Source organism: Lemur catta, chromosome 17 (genome assembly GCF_020740605.2).
Source record: "Lemur catta isolate mLemCat1 chromosome 17, mLemCat1.pri, whole genome shotgun sequence".
In the NCBI taxonomy this organism is placed as follows: Eukaryota; Metazoa; Chordata; class Mammalia; order Primates; family Lemuridae; genus Lemur; species Lemur catta.
In genome coordinates this window covers 1944979-1962320 of record NC_059144.1, presented here as the reverse complement: position 1 = coordinate 1962320, position 17342 = coordinate 1944979, and the positions used below count along the sequence as shown (strand labels likewise).

The window sequence follows — 17342 nt, the reverse complement described above, 5'->3', positions numbered from 1 at the left end:
AACATATTTGTGATTTAAACCTATTTTCTGGCTCCTGGGTAGAAGATATTCTGAAAGTGCACAACAGAGTACAGGGAGACCAGCCAGGAAGCTCCATGGAAGTCCAAATGAGACCTGATGTTTACACTGAGGTGGTGGTGTGGCTGCAAAGATAGGGCATATTTGAAAGATATTTAGGAGATAAAATCGACACATCTAGGTGCCTAATTGGATTTGTGGGGAAGAGGGAGATGGACTTGTCAAGGAAATCTGGAGATATTTTGGCTTCTGCAACTGGATAGACAATGACGCTATACATTAAACTGGGAAACTCTGAAAGAAAATGAGTTTGGTGAAGTCATGTTGAATTTGAGATAGTAATGCTTTTGAGACATCCAAGAGGAACTATAAATAGGAAACCAGAAGTTTGGAAACCAAATGAAAAACCTGAATTATAATAAATTATTGAGTCCCTGCCATATAGGAATGTGTAGCAGTTATTAATTTGCTGTCTCTCAGCTCCAAATCAAATTTGTGATACTGGAGCTGGACCCTGTAGACATTTCTCCTTTTCCGGCCGGCTTCATGTTAGGCATTGCCAATAGAGGGCGCAAGAGAGACACTGCAAGAGCAGAGTGGGAGGAAGAAGGCACTTCCTTCTTGCCACCTGCTGTGTTCCAACTGGCATCCAGCAGGTTGATGTGCAGGGGGCCTAGCAGCCCTCACCTCACTGGCACTCATGGATCAGGTGCAGCCAGTACCTCCAGCAAGTGTCTCTGCCACCCAGTGGGCTGCCTGTTCTGGCACAGTGCCTTCTCCAAAGTGATCTGAATCGTAGCCTTGGGGTGGGGGGGGGTCCTTCTTGTAAGTTTCTGAGTTATTTTCTCTGTTCGCTCTCCCTCAGCCCTAGATGGAGTAGCTGTTTTGCTGGAGTTGCTACTTCTCTACCTCCTGGAGTCTTTTTTGACTCCATTTAGTAGTTAACCTTTCTACTGGTTGATAGTTTATATTACATTTCCCCTTTTTGAAAACTAGTGTGGTTTCTGGCTCCTGACTGAACTCTGGCTGGTACAGAATGGTTGAACATGCAGAGTTTGACAAGATCCCCTGGGGAGATAGCGCAGAGAGCTAGGTAAGAGGTCCAACTGCTCAGTCTTGAGAAACTCCAAGCTCTATTCCAAGTGTGAGGAAGTCAGCCTTGCAAAGGAGATGGAGTGGGAACAGCCAGAAAAGTAGGGGGAAACCAAGAAATGTGTAACGTTAAAGAAACTAAGAGATAATACTGCTTCAGTATATAATAAACATAAGTCTTAAGGTGGAGTGGGTTTTCTTATTCACAAAAATATAAACCACAGGGATAGGTTGATAAGTATGACTGCATTAAAATGAAGACATTTATGATGTCAATAGAGATTTTAAAAAAAGGACTTAAAAAGTGAAATCACAAAATATGAGAAAATATTTGCAAAACACATAACTGACGAAGTGTCATCACAAATATATAAATAACTAAAAAGCAACCAAAAAAGACAGACTTCTAATAGAAAATTAACAAAGCTATGAACAAGCACTTCATAAAAGCAGAACCTAACTGGGAAATAAATATAGAAAGAAACTTCAAACTTATTAGTGAAGAAATGCAATTTAAAACAACAATGAAATATTATTTTCTGCTCATTTAATTGGCAAATATGAAAAAACTCAGTAATAGTTCATATTGGCAAGGAAATAAAGGTATGCTGTCTTATATGGTGTCTACTAGGCACATGTGGCTTTTGAGCACTTTAAATGCAGTCAGCCCAAATTAAGACATGCTGTACGAGAGGCATACACACTCAATTTCAAAGACTTAGTGTGAACAAAATAAGTAAAATATCCCATTAATAATTTTGATATTGATTACACATTGAAATGATAATATTTAGGGTATATATGGTTAAGTAAAATGTATCATTAAAATCAAGTTCACCTATTTCTACTTTTATGATGTCACTACTAGGAAATTTGAAATTACATATATGGCTCACATTTGTCAACTTAATCATGTTTGTTTAGAACAGTGCTGATGTAGAGCAATGGAAATGCCTATGCATGGTTTGTCAGAGTGTAAACTGATACAACCACTTTGGAAAACAATTTTCCATTATCTTATAAAGGTGGACATGTTCCTACTCTATGATACAGCAGTTCTCCTATGGAATATATCCCAGAAAAAGTCTTGCATTTGTGCGTCAGGAGACATGTGCAAAATTGTTCATAGCAGCATTGTTTGTAATAATCAAAAACTATGAACTGTACAAATGTTCAGCATCAGAAGAAAAAATAAATGAATTATGATATAGTCACATATGGAACAGTAGTGAAAATGAATAGAATAGAGCTGTTCACAGCAGCATGGATGAACCTGAGAAACTCAGTCTTGAGTGAAAACAGAAAACTACAGAAAAATATATAAAATATGCTACCATTTTTATAAGTTTCAAAGCCAATAAAAACTAAACATTGCATTGTTTGGGAATGAGAATGCACAAGAAAGGGGATGGAGTTGGGGAGGCATGTCCATTATTCTCCTGGAAGGTGAGTTCATGAATGAATTATTTTCTTTTGTGTCCCAGAAAGACATGACCTATAGTTGTCTGCTCTTCCCAAAAACAAAAGGATCATAATAACCCTAGTCAGAGCTATTTAACTAAAACAATGAAGAGAAGCAGGTGTAGTGATTTGAGGAAGGAGTTATCATTGACACAGTGAAGATACCAGTGAGGACTGTTTTTTCATGAAATGCTTTTATAAAAGCAAGGAGATTTTGGTAGTATATCTAAGGTGGCACAGGTATCAGGGAGGGCTTGATTTTAAAATAGAAGGCTCTTGGGTACAGATAAATACTGAGGAGAGGAGTTCTGCTTCTGGTGGACTGAAGAATTTTTGGTCAACCTTTCTGCTAAGTAGAATTATAACAACTATGTAAAATATATTTTTTAACAACCTATTTGAAGGAATTATAGAGCTATCAAGGAAAGAAGGAACTGGAGGCCAAACATCCAGGAAAAAATAAAGCTCAAAGAAATCAGCCCAGCAAGTGGCAGATTCCAAGAGGCTGATAAGCCAGGCGGGCTTTGGAGGAACTCACAGGTTTGGGGGTGCAGACAAACACTAAAACCCAGAACCCACCAAAGAGGAGGAGGCTTGGTAAATGCTCCAGGCTTTCTATTAGAACACCAAGGAGTTAAACTCTAACAGTAAGTGTAAAATAGTTTTAAACCAGCCCTTACAGGATTTCAAACTGAGTCTCTGTAAGGATTCAAGATAAAACATGATTCTGACCACTTCTGCCTGCAAAGAGCAGAAGGTAAATATTTCTGAGGAAATATAATATCATTCAAAGCCTCCAATTATCTCCATACTATTTCCTATATAATGTACAGCATCTAATAAAAAAATAGGCAAATTAGAAGACAAGATATGTATAAAAGGAAATAATAGACAATAGAAATGAACCCATAGGGTCACCAAATAGAATTATCAAACACATCTTCTAAATGAACTTGATCAATGTTTAAGAAATTAAAAGCTACATTTTGAGAATTTCAGCTAAGATTTGAAAGCCATTAAAAAAAACTAACTGGTAATTCTAGAACTTAAAAACACAATATAGTAAGAACTTAATAGTCACACTTAATAGCAGAAAAACAGACCTGAAGAGACTTAAAAAAAGAAATAGGCCAGAAGAAAATATTCAGGCTAAAAACAGAGACAAAAGGATAAAAAAATACGAAATATTGTTGGAGCCATATGCGACAAAGTGATAAGGTAATACCTTTGCAATCTGAGTTTGATAATGTGAGGAAAAAGAGAAAATGTCAGATGCAATGTCAGAAGACAAAATAAAAATCTTCCAAAACTAATAAAGCCACTAAATCACAGATTCAAGAAGCGCTAGCCACAAGCAGAAAATAGCCAGAACATTGCACCCATGCACATCATGGTTAAATTTCTGAAAATGAAATATAAAATCCTAAAAGCAGCTGGACAAGAAAAACATATAAGCTTAAAGGGAGTAAAAATAGTACTGACAGCTTTCTTTTAATCAGAAACAATGGAGGCCAAAAGACAATAAAATCATATCTTCAAAATGCTGAAGAAAAAAACTGCTGACAGAATTTGATAACCATTAAAGTAATCATTTATAAGACATTTTCAGACAAAGAGAAAGCGAGAAAATTTATCACTAGAAGATATACACTAAAATAAATGCTAAAGAAAATACTTCAGTCAAAGAAAAATAATTCCAATGAAAACTGTTAAGTGAAATAGAGTAGAATATGTGAGTAAATATAATCAATGATCTAAGACTCTATCTCAAAAACCTAGAAAAAGAACAGTAAATTAAACCAAAAAGTATACAGAAGAAAACAATTAAAAGGAGAATATAAATCAGTGAATCAAAAAGTAAACAAATAAAAATTAAAGCCAAAAGCTATTTTTAAATTTTAAATATGAATAAATCAAGCAAGACCAATCAGGGACTATAAGTGAGAAAAAAAGCACAAAGTATCAAACTCAGAATTGAAAAAGGAGACATCACTACAGATCCTACAGACATTGGGAAAGGCAATAAAATGATATTATGCCAATACATATGAAACTTAGAAGTAATAATAGTCCTTCACAAATTCTTCCAGAGCTTGACATATTTCCTGATTCTTTTAATGAGGCCAGTAAAACCTCAATACAAAAACCTCATAAAGCCATTAAAATTGTACTCTTTCTTGCTATTCTCTAGAAGAGTTTGCAGAGGATTAATATTATTTCTAAAGTTTGGAAGAATTCACTTATGAAGACATCTAGACTTTTTCTCATAGAAATGTTTTATTACATATTCAATTCTTTAATAGGTACAGAGTTATTCTTATATTTAAATTTTGCCTGTATTAATATTGGTAAGTTGTACTTTTACAGGGTTGTTATTTTATCTGTTTCAAATATATTGGCATAATGTTTATAATATCTTATGCAAAAGTTATCAACAAAGTATTATCAAATCAAATCCAAGTATATATCACATCATGAAGTAGGGTTTATCCCAAGAATGAAAAGTTGACCCAACATTTAAAAATCAATCAGTATAATTCTTCACCTGATCAGAAAAAGGAGAAAAGCCATATATCATGTCAATAGATGCAGAAAAAACATTTGCTTAAATTCAGTTCCCATTCATAATAAAAACTCACAGCAAATCAGGATAGAAGGAAACATCTTCAATGTGAGAAAGGGTATCTACAATAATACAGCTAACATAATATAAAACTTAATTGTAAAACAGGGAATGCTTTATGCTTGAGGGAGGGCTGGTTTTGCTAAGTGTGCAAGTCAGGATAGGCTGGGCTATGCTTTGGTAATGACCAACCCTAAATCTCAGTGGCTTAAGGCAGCAAAGGTGTTTGTCACACTCATGCCACGTGTCACTGCAGGCTGTTTGCTAGTGGATGTGACCTCCGATCCATGTTGTTCTCACTCTGGGAACCAGGCAGAAACAAGTTCCAGTATTTAAATCATTGTGGCTGCTCTAATATAGAGAGATATGAAGTGATACCCACTAGTTCTTAAATACTTCCTTCAAGGTGTGATAACATACCAGCTCTGCTCACATTGACCAAAACAAGTCACATGGCCCCATGTAACTTCAAGGGAACAAAGAGGTATAATTTTTTTGTATGCATGAAAGAAAGGAACAGGATATTGATGAACAGTGGTAATTTCACAAACCAAAGGAATGGGACATTTATATTAATGACTTCACAGAAGGAGTGCTTCTGGAAGATGAATCAGAGGCCAAAATCTTCAATGAATAAGGACACTCCAGGGAGGTCACAAAAACCAAGGACTGAAAGGACAAAGATTCCAGGGTTGGTAAAAACATTGACCTAAAGTTTTTCTTGGTGGCTCTGGCTAAGGGCATGTCCTCCTTTAACAGCCTAATGTAGTCTGTTTTTCTCTTCTTGGGTAGTTCAAGTATGCCTGAACTAGGAATTCTCCTCTGGTACCCTAAACTATTTGTCCTCATTGTTGTGTGAACTAGATTATCCCTTTAGAGTGTTAGGACCCTCAGTTCTCTTTGTAGAACAGTTTCTTCATCTCTCTCTGCCATTTCTCAAAGTCCAGATTTTAGATAACTCTGTACTGCTAAGAATATTTTTTCCTTTCAATTCTCTCAGGAAAATGCATAATCTCAGTGATAGCTTATGCTGTTTGATCCTCCTAAAATACTGATTCTTTATCTCTTGAGGCATTTAATCCCTTCCCTCAGACTTCCCTCCATCCTAACACTTACTCACTCCAGCTCGTATTGTGGTAAAGCCATCTCCCCTCTCCCTTTTGGCTGTCCTACAAATCAGGAATTCTCTCTCTCCCAGAAAACAATGGGAAAAGCTTCTCTCTCAATGGGAAGAAGAGAGCTATCCCAAGTAAGGGGTGGGGAACATGTGGCCTTCTAGGTCCTTACGTGTGGCCTTTAACTGAATCCAAATTTTACAGAACAAATCCTTTTATTTTTATTAATACATTTTTGTTCATCTTTTATATTTTCATTTTATTTTTAAAATGAATGTATTTAAAATACCAAAAAACAAAATAAGTTCCAAAGAAATAATCCCCCTAGATTGACCGGCACAATAAACCATAAGGGCTAGACTGACAGCTGCTATGCTCAGGATTTAGTTCTAACTTCCCTCGTCTGACTGGTGCCACTACCACACGAGGCTGGCTGACGAGAATTTATGGGGGTCAAACACACCAGTCTGTTATCAGCTTTCGACAACAATGCACTGTGTTTCTGTTTGAAGTGGAATTTGTGAATAGTTGCTCAGCTCAACTGTATTTTTAAATTCTGTCTGCTTAACAGCCCATGATGTCAAGGAAGACCAAGAGAAGGCAGAAGGAAGAAAACAGATATTTTAGTGAGGATTGGGAATTGCAATATTATCTTGTTTCTGCTAAAGAGAAGATGATTTGCTTGCTTTGTGGTACTGCAATATCAACATTAAAGAAATTCCATGCTCATCAGCATTATAACACTAATAAGGACCACAAATATTTTAAATTAGAGGGAGACGTGTGAAAGGTTGTACTGCAGAAATTAAAAGATGAAAAACAAAAGCAAAGACAATTCTTTCAAGCAGCAATAAGACCTGGAAATAATGCCACTGAAGCAACTTATAAAGTAGCTTCGATACTAGGAGAAAAAAGGGAAGCCATGCAGTGATGTAGAAATTGTGAAAGAATGCATTGTCAAAGTTGTAGGATGCTTAGACCCTGATAACGTTTCAAAGTACAAACAATTGCCTCTTTCAAGGAGAACCACTGGCAGCATGAATTAGCCTTCAACCTATCAGAACAAACTTCATGCAATATTTCAAAAAGAAAATATACATTATTCAATCACTTTGGATGAATCAACTGATACTACTGACTTGGCACAGGTTTTATACTTTGTTCAGGTCATAACAGGGATTTTCTTTTCCACAAAGAGTTACTCCCTTTGGGTGCTCTTGTGAACAGAACAAGGGGAATAGATATCTTCAACAACTTTCAAGATAAATGTCATGAAGTTAGACTAAATTTGGTAAATACTGAGTGAACGCACAGATGGTGCACCTTCTATGACAGGAAAACATGAAGGGTTTATTGCACAGGATAAAAAAAAGTATTAACAGATCCAGATGCTCTCATCTGTGTGCTAAAGGTACTATTATAAGTGACACTTTGCAACAAGTTATAAGTATTGTTAACTATATTTGTGCAAATGCAACACGACATCGTCACATGCTAAAGTTGAACATGAGGTATTCAGTGTGGATTTCCCCTCATTCTAAAGTTCATTGGCTATTGCTGGGACAGGTGTTAGCCAAATTTATCTCTGTGAGAACAAATAGTTAAATCTTATGAAGAATAGAATCAGCAATGTGAATTATTGAAAGAAGGAATGCAGCTTTTCTGTGTGATATCATGTCAAATCAAAACGACTTGAATATTTCTTTGCAAAGATAAACTAAGTCTATATATGATATGTGGCAAAAAATTCAAGCATTTCAAAAAAAGCTATCTTTTTTCAAAACACTTATTCATCAAAAGGAAATTTCGGATGAACATTTTCCCCAGTTAACAAAGGTCATTGATGAGCAGGATGATATATGTGAATCATTTGAAGAATACACAGCTGTTATAGACCTATTAATTGGAGAATACAATGAAAGGTTCACTGACTTGGAGAATCTTGTCATCACACTCAAATTAGCATTTTAGCCTCACCTAGTTGATATCATCAAGGCACCTAAAGAATGACAGATGGAATTGATTGAGCTCTCAGTAAAGGAAATATTAAAGTCATTGGTTGATGGTAAGATCCAATTGAAATATGGGAAAATGCAGTAGAATACCCATGCCTTTGGCAACATGCCCGAAAAATGTTTGCTTGCTTTTCAACCTCTCATTGTAGGAAATCTATTATACATTCCCCTACCTAACCCAAATCAAGACTGACGATACTCATCTGGAGGATCAACCAAAACTGCAGACCTCCATGCTGCCACCAAATATTCAAATGCTTTCCAACAAAAAGCAGACAAAACAAGCTCATTAAAAGGTTAGTTAACTTTAAAATTAACAAATAGTTCTCATTTTCTGAAGTTATGAAGTACATAGTAGTTAGATTTTTACAAAATAATGTACATTTTTAAGTACATCTAATGGAAGTTTCTTGAATGTGGCCTTATTTCAGCTAAATTAATGCAGCCTTCCTACATGAAAAAGTTCCCCACCCCTGTCCAAAGTCATGATATGCAAGAGTCTGATATCCGTGAATCATTATGGGTTGTCCTATCTCTTTTTAGGAATTTCTCATGAATTATCTGTGCAACATGATTGGGAGTGACCAAGCTGCTGGCAGCGCAGGGTCCATCTGCAAATCTAATTCTCTGCCCAAGCAAGTCTCAAGGGATGGGAGCAGGAAGGCCATTCTGATCTCAAGTCTAAGGAATGGTCTCCAAACCAACTTTACTAGAAATAAATCTGAAATTCCTGTGTTTTTTTCTTAATACCTTCAGAACCCAGAGGAATGCAAGAAATTGGCCCCCAATAAGTGATTGCTTTCATCTTTGATTCAGCAAAGAGCTGCTACGTGTCCTCATGTGTAGATACATGAAGCAGTGACTGCTGCTCTTTGGTACTCCATAGTCTAGTGCAAAAGATGGACATGGAATCAGTCAAACAAGGTAAGTGTCCCAACCCATGTTCCAAGGACACAGTGACAATGGATGCTGGAGTGGATGGTTTTTGTTTTCACCTACGTGCCCAGCATCCACTTGCCCTTACTCTGTTGGTACTCCAATATCCTCGGGAAGACTCTTCACATACACCCTCAGTCCAAATGCCTCACCTGGAGCCAGCTCCACCCCCTGAATCCAAGGGTGGTCATGTGATCCAGCCTGGCCAATCAGAGCCTTTTCTCTCCCTGCTTACAGTTGTGGGCTCAAGAACAGCCCAAGACTCAGTCAGAATCATCAGAATAGCTCCAGCTGGCACCTTATTTGCAACTAGGGTGAGAAGATCCTCTCTTTTCCAGACTAGAGTTGAGAGGCTGAGAACATGCAGGTGGTGGGAGCCCCACGAGGAGAAAGCCTGCCCCAGAAGGTCACACAGAGGATAGCAGAGAATCCAAGAAGGAAGATTCCCAATATTATTTGGGAACCTGTTTCCAGCTGCACCTGATGAGGTTGACACATTCATTCATTCATTCACTCAAAATTTATCAGCCATCTATTATGTTCCAGGTGTAGTTTTAGGCCTTGAGGATACAGACGTGAATAAGTCATGCAAAATCCCTACTTTTGAGGAGCCTGTAACACCTTAGGAGGAGACAAACAATCATATAAAATCCCTGCTTTTAAGATGCGTTCAACTGAATAGAAGAAGACATAACTAAGAAAATAAGTAAAATTAATAGTATGTTAGTGATAATTGCCATGAAGATAAATGAAACAAGGAAGGGGGTTGGGAGTGACATTTTAAGCTGGATGGTCAGTGAAGGTCTCATGAGACAGTAACATTTTCATGGAGATCTGAAGGAGGTGAGGGTGGGCCATTGGGGAGATGCCTCAGGCTAGAGGAGCAGCTGCCAGGGCTAAGGTGGGAGGGTGCCCGGCATGTCTGAGAAGCAGGAGGGAGGCAAGTGGGCTGGGAGTAAGGGAGGCATGTGTGGTCCCAGAGGGTAGGGCCTGATGGGCATCTGTAAGGACTTCAGCTTTGAGTCTCTCAAGGATGTGAGTTGCACCTGCAGCTGCAGGGAGGGGGTGGGGTGGTGGACTGAGCAGAGGACTAACATGGTCCTTCACACATTTTAACAGGATCATTCTGGCTGCTGCCCTGAGGTGACACTGAAGTGGGGTAAGGGCAGACAGTTAAAGAGGCTGTTGTAATAATCTAAGTGAGAGTTGTGACCATGGCTTTGCTTGGACTAGGTGTTAGTGACGGAGAAGGTGAGAAATGGCCAGAGCCAACTGATTCCCTAAAAAGCATTTCGTGTTGCTTGTCCTTCATTTGCAGCTGGAGGAGGATCAGCTAACACGCCCCATAGCACCTAATCTCAGCTCCCAGCCACAGTAAAAACACCATTATTTTAGGTACCACAAAGAAGAAAGAAATTCTGCCAATTAACCTGTGACATGTTTCTCACTTGACTTCCATGTTAGCGTGAACAGCTATGACCACCTGCACACAATAAGTTAAACTTTTGCCCTAAGAATGTGGATGGTCATGGCACAATTATGCAATGGCAAATTTTCAGCTGTAGTTTAGCATTTAAGTACTTAGAAATCAGACTTATTCTGGTCAGGTAGGTGTTTGCATCTTCAACCACCCGACAACGATTGTTTGGAAAACCATGTTTGTTCACTGGACCATATCGCTCCCTGCTTAAAATCCTTCAGTGACTCCAGAACGTATGTAAGATCAACTCCAAGCACCTTAACATGGCCACTGGGCCTTTAAGACCAGCCTGGCATTCAGGGTTCATCTCTTGTGCCTTGCAGCCTCATATCTCACACGTATTAATAGGAGTACTGAGTTCCTTAGTCCCCCTAAATGAGCCATGGTTACTCTTCACGATCTGCCTTTGCACATTCTCTTCCCTCCCTCTGAAATGTCTCCCCCCTCCAACCCACCACTTCTTCTCCTGCCATTTCTGCAAAATTCAAGTCTAAAAGGGAGTCTTCTCAGATCCCTCCTCCCTGCTCCCAGGGTTACGGGCCCTTCTCTGGGATACCCCAGTCCCCTGAACTCACCCACATCAGGGCCCATAAACACCCTGCACTGTCCAGGTGCTATGCGTGCCCTGGAGCTCCTTCGGGGAGCTTTGCCTTCATCTTCCTCATATCCCTGGTGCCCAGCATAGGGTGGGCACAGAAAATACAGTCCATAAATGCCTATGAAATAAATGAATCTGTTGGTGGCAAATAACATTGTTTTGCCTGCATAAGGAAATGAGAAATGTGCTGGCAAAATCAAACAAGTTAATGTGTCACTGGGCTGCAAGCCGGCAACATGAGGAAAGCCTTAACCTTGCATTTCAACAAGCACCGAAACGGGCAGTTAACCTTAGGCCCAATCTGCTTTCGGAATGAAATAACTATTTTGCCAATAAATATTTTAAAGCACATTTTCTGGGATAAAGGATAGAAACAGTTGTCAATATAAGGGTGATGAATTTCCTCTGCAAATAAAAGGGAAAGATGCTAAGAAAATTACCAAAAGCATGACCTTTGACCCAAGCTAGAACCACAAACCCCTAAAATTGGGGTGATGCTACATGGTGTTCAAACTATTACTGGGACACACAAGAGCCTGTTAAACTTCCTTGCCTACCTCTCCTTTGTCCACAGCTGACTCCTCACCTGCCTGTGCTCCATACCAAAGACCAGGAAGAGCTGGGCCCCCCAGTGCCCCCAGTGCCCCCAGAGCCCTGCACTGGCCCTTCACAGCACTTATCAAGGATGGCCATTCAGTGCCACCAGAGTAGGAACTCCTTAGAGGAAGGATGGCGTGAGCCTGACGCAGCAGGCGCCCACTTAACTTTACATTCACTGTTTCCATCTGTCCTCCCGAGAAGGGCTGTCCAGGTGGCATCTGAGTAGCACCCACAGCCTTGGGAGTTCTAGAAAATGGATCTGTGCACACAGGCCTATGACCTGGGTGACGATGGCAGCTTGCAAGGCAGACTGCCCAGCCTGAAGGCCAGCTCTGCTTCTTACTAGCTGTGACTAGGACAGGTCTCGTTCTTCAGCTATAAAGCGGGAACAACAAAAGGACCTACCTCATGGGGTGCGAAGAGGATTGAAGGAACACATAGCACAGTGTGTGTGTTGCACATAGTGTCCAGAATGTCTTAGCTCTTATTTGGGGCACAGTGGGGACTGGAGAGTCAGCACCACTGGAAACCAGCTTTTAGAGGCAGGTAACAGATAACCCACACTATTTGTACAGCTCTGCACAGCTTGTATGTATGAGGCACTTTCCACATGAATTACTAGTGGTTAAGCTTCAAACAACCCCATAAGGTAATAGTGGTATCGTAATTCTTATCTCATGGGAGAGGGAACTAAGGTTTCAGAAAGTTGCCCACTGACACACAGCGCTGGAAATAGGGTTCTGCTAGTCCAAATACTGAGCTCTACCGACCTGAGCAAGGACCTCCGGCCCTGGAGTTTAGGTGAGGCTGGGCAGCCACGCCACTCCTCCGCCGGGGAGGCTGCCGCTGGCCGCGCGCCCTCCTCGGAACCATGGAGCTTAGCCAGGAAAAGTTTCCCTAGGGCGTCGTCCTGGGTAAGTAAGGAGAGATGCACCCAACCTACCCTGCACGAACCTGAATGCGTCGTGGACACACACACACACATTGCAATCCGCCCACCCAGGCCACCTCCTTGCTCCTCCCTCCACACCCCCAGTGAAAGCTCTGGGTTCAACTCTCCTCTCGGAACCCGCCCCGGCCCCAAAAGGGCCCCCGACACAGGGCAGCTGTCGCGGTAAAAGCCCCACGCCTGGCACGGGGTGGGACTCCGGAGCTCGGCGACGCGGCTGTGCCTGGGTCCCCGCGGGTGGCAGCCTGCAGCACACAGCAGGCGCTCAGCAGGGGACGGTGGAAGGCGGGGTGCCCGGCCCGTGCCCTCGCCCCTTACCTTCCTCATTCTCGTCAGTCGCGGGGAGCTTGTGGGAGTGGTTCCCGCCCATATTCCGCCGCGGCCGCCGCTGCTACATGCCCGGCCGCCGGGCGCGGGCGCGGGCGCGGGTGCGGGGAGCGGCCCCAGCCCGGGCCGTAGCCGCGCCGAGCGGGGCGGGGACGCCGCCCCTCCTCCCGGGTGACCCCGGCCGCGCTCGCCCGGCGCCGCACCTCGAGCCGGCGCCCGCCCGGGAACCCGCAGCTCCGCGCGCCTCGCTGGCTGCAGCGGGCGGGAGCGGGAGGCGGCGCGGGAGGAGGAGGAAGGGGGGAAGGGGGCGGGCGACGGCCGCACGAGGGGACGCGGCGGGCGGGCGCAGCCCCGGGGGCGGCCGGGCGGGGGGGACCGTGGGCCACCGCTCGGCCACAGGCTCTGCGCTGAGCGAGGGACCCGCCCCGAGGAGCCGTGACCCCGGCGTGGCTCGGCCAGGACGGCGCGGGAGCGGGCGGGTTGTGAGCACCAGCTGCGGGCGCGGGGCTCAGCGCCTAAGGAGCAGCCTCCCCCCAGCCCCAACAGCTGGAAATCACCGTCCCCATCTCGGAAAGCCGTGTCCTGAGGTCCCCAGGGGCAGGAGCCCTTCGGTCCGTCGGCCCCGGCTGTTCGGACCGGGACGGGGCAGCGGGGTGGCACCAGTTCTTCAACAGACGCTTTTCCTCTCAGTGTTTTCTAAATGTTTGATGAAGAAAGTCAACCCTTTAGGGCCTAATCTGACCCCTTCATTGTACTTGGAGAAACTGAGGCCCAAGAGAGCAGTGGTTTGCCCAAAACTGTTCTCCCTGGGAATGGCGGGGCGTGGGCCTGGGGATTCCCCCAAACTGTGCGGCACCAGCGTCCGCTTCAGGGGCTCGGTCCGCCTGTCGGTCCCCGGGCTCCCGCGGGGGGCTGGGCGGCCGAGCGGGCGATGCGCGCCAGGGGTGCGGCGTGCGGCGCTCGCTCGGGAGTGGGGCGAGCGTGGCCTCCGCGCTCCCCGGGCCGGGCGCCGAGCACTCTGCCGCCCCACGCGCCAGGCTGCGGGGAATCTGTGGCCACATCCTGCCATCTGCTGGGCGCCTGGCACCTCTGCCTGCGCTTCTGTGGCAAGCAGTTCCTCCCGAGTCTCCCCGTCCTATCTCGCCCACACCCGTCCCCTACGCGGTCTCCTTCTCTCCGTCTCTCTCTCCCTTCTTCTTTCTTCCTCTTGGGGGTGGGCAGGGATCCCTGTCTAACACACACGCACACCTCCCAGCGGCGGTGGGAAAGAGCTGAGAAGATTGGAGCCAGGCCCATCCAGCATGGCCCAACTCATGCTTATGGCCCAAACTAATTTCCAGAGCTGGCTCTACCATTACCGGCTGTGTGTGCCACCATGGAGCTCTCACCTGGGAAACGCGGGGGTTGGTAGGAACTCCCCAGGCTTGCTGTGACGACTGCATCAGGTAATATTTGTAAAAGCAGACAACACTGTCTGCCATGTAGTAAATGATCAATAAATATTACTTGCATTTCATTGTGCCTGCAAGCATCAATCCGGTGCCAGTCTACACCAGGCAATGTGATGGACACGGGCTAAAGGAGACACAGCCCCTGCGTCAGGGAAAGGACAAAGGTGGACAGGCACGGGCTCTGGGCCCATCCTGGCCTCATGTCCTTCATCTTAAAATGAGGCTAATAATAGTACCTTGCCTCTCTAAGTTGTTGAGGAATAAATTAATTGGTGTTGGTGCCCAGATCATAGTAGACACAACACACATGTTAGCTGTGATCCTCAGCAACAAGCTGTTATGTTAATTTACTGTTTGCTCACAATTCTTCCTTCTCTCCCTGTCCTTTCCATGGTGTATGGGAAGAAGTTAACAGTGCACCATTACTGAGTGAGGCTGTAAGAGACATTGTTTCATCTCCCTTGTGCTTCTGCTGTCCCCTGAACAGAGCTGGCCCTGGGTAGCCTCTGTTCCCAAAATGAGAGGAGCAGCTGCAGGCCTACAAGCAAGAAAAATATGTGCTCTTCTAAGACACTGAGATTTAGGGGGTTGTTTGTTTTGCAGCAGTATCACAGAAATAGCTGACTTTTATATATATATGAGATATGATATGATCTATGACATATATATATGAGATATATATGATATCCATCTCATACATATATGAACTTAACAGGCACACGTGCCAACAAAGGCTGACTGTGACACGTGCTGTGGGAGCATCCCAGGAGGCTTGGGAACAGAGGAGGCGTTTGCAGCAACCCTGAGAGCTCTGAATCATGAACATCCTTCCCTTTTTGCCTTTGCTCAACAGGCATTTTCTGAACACTTATTCAGGGCCAGGCCCTGAGCTAGGTGCTGGGGCCACAGAGGTGGGTAAGACAGGCTCTGCTTTCATGGAGTTTGAAGCTTACTTTAGTTTGGCAGAGGGTGGAATGGCTTTGATGAGGGTAGCAGTAGGGGCGAGCCCAGCCTCTGAGGGCCGAGTGGCAGCACCTGAACCACACTCAGTGTCAAAGGCAGCATCCCCGAGGTGGGGCAAAGAGGGACCAGCAGGCAGGGAAGAGGAAAGGGGCGGCCTATGCAAAGCCCCCAGGCTGAGGGAGAAGAACACTTTGCAGAAGCTGGGAGAAGCTCCACGCCACTGGACTCAGTGTTGGGGTGCGCAAGGGTCGGTAACAGCACGCCCCGTTTGAGAGCTTTCTGCACGCCCCGCTCTGTGCTGACGCTTCACGGGATGTGTGGACCCAGCAACCCCACTCGTCCTCTCCCCATTTACAGAGAATGGGCCGGGCCCTGGCGTTGCAGGTGCTTTTCGCGGTCACCCCTTTTACCTTCACAACACCCTGACGAGTAAGGGTGTCGCCATCCCCGCACCAAGGAAGATGGGGGCACCGAGAGGCTAAGCCAAGGTCAGACGGCTGAGGCGAGCATGGACCTATGATTTAAATCCAGAAATTAAACATAGATATCAAATATGAAAGAAAGGATATGTGTAATAATTCAAAACAGAATAGTGGCTATTTTGGGAGTTGTAAAATTCAGATTATTTTTATTTTCTTTTTAAGTGATTTCTCATTATTTTACATATCTTAGTAATCATTAAAAACAATGATAAGCACTTTTAGTTTGAAAAAATATCTTACAAACACTAAAATACATACACCTGATTGTGTAAGACATGTTTCACAGTTTATTGCTACAATTGCTGTATGGCATAGGGTGTTGGTAGGATAGTCCCCATTTTATTTATTTATGTTCATTTTATTTTATTTATTTATTTTGAGACACAGTCTCGCCCTGTTGTGCTGGGTAGAGTGCAGTGGCATCATCACAGCTCACAGCAACCTCAAACTCCTGGGCTCAAGGGGTCCTCCTGCCTCAGCCTCCAAGTAGCTGGGACTACAGGCATGCACCACCACGTCTGGCTAATTTTTCTATTTTTGGTAGAGATAGGGTCTTGCTCTTGCTCAGGCTGGTCTCAAACTCCTGAGCTCAAGTGATCCTCCTGCCTCGGCCTTCCAGAGTGCTAGGATTACAGGAGTGAGCCACTGCACCCGGCCAATAGTCCCCATTTTACAGATGGAAAAAGGGAGTCTTAGAAGTCAAATGGCTTGTTCCTAATGCCACAATTATTGCATTTGTTTCCTAGGGCTGATGTCACATGTTATGACAAACTTGACAGCTTAAAACAATAAAAAATTATTCTCTCCCTGTTCTGGAGGTCAGAAGTCAAAGTCAAGGTGCCAGCAGGGTTGGTTACTTCTGGGGACCCTGAGGGAGGGTTGTTTCTCCTTGGGTTGTGGCTGCAGAACTCCAGGTTCTGCCACCATCTTCACGTGGCCATTTCTAACTGTCTCCTTGTGTCATTTCTTCCTCTGTCTCTTACAAAGAGGTGTACTGGATTTAGAACCCACCTGGATATTTCAGGACAATCTCCTTAACTACCTGCAAAGATCTGTTTTCCAAACGAGGTCACATTTACAGATTCCAGGGGTTAGGACTTGGACACATCTTACTGGGGGACACCATTCAACCCCTCACGGCTACCCGCTATCAAAACTGTCTCCAGGCCACGCATTGACCCTCCACCTTGCACTGCACCGTGACTTCTCCCCGCTTCCTGCTACAGATGAGC

The 17342-nt window shown here is 43.9% G+C and overlaps 1 protein-coding gene across 1 annotated transcript in view; it reads right to left on the bottom strand.

The window, feature by feature from the left end:
* STK32B (serine/threonine kinase 32B) overlaps positions 1-13301 on the bottom strand; it is a 317848-nt gene extending 304547 nt beyond the window's left edge. Inside the window, exon 1 of the mRNA XM_045528351.1 lies at positions 13206-13301. Within this exon, the coding sequence (XP_045384307.1) occupies positions 13206-13257 (52 nt within the window). The 5' untranslated portion in view covers positions 13258-13301. The remainder of the gene's footprint in view (positions 1-13205) is intronic.
* Between the last annotated feature and the right edge of the window lie 4041 nt (positions 13302-17342).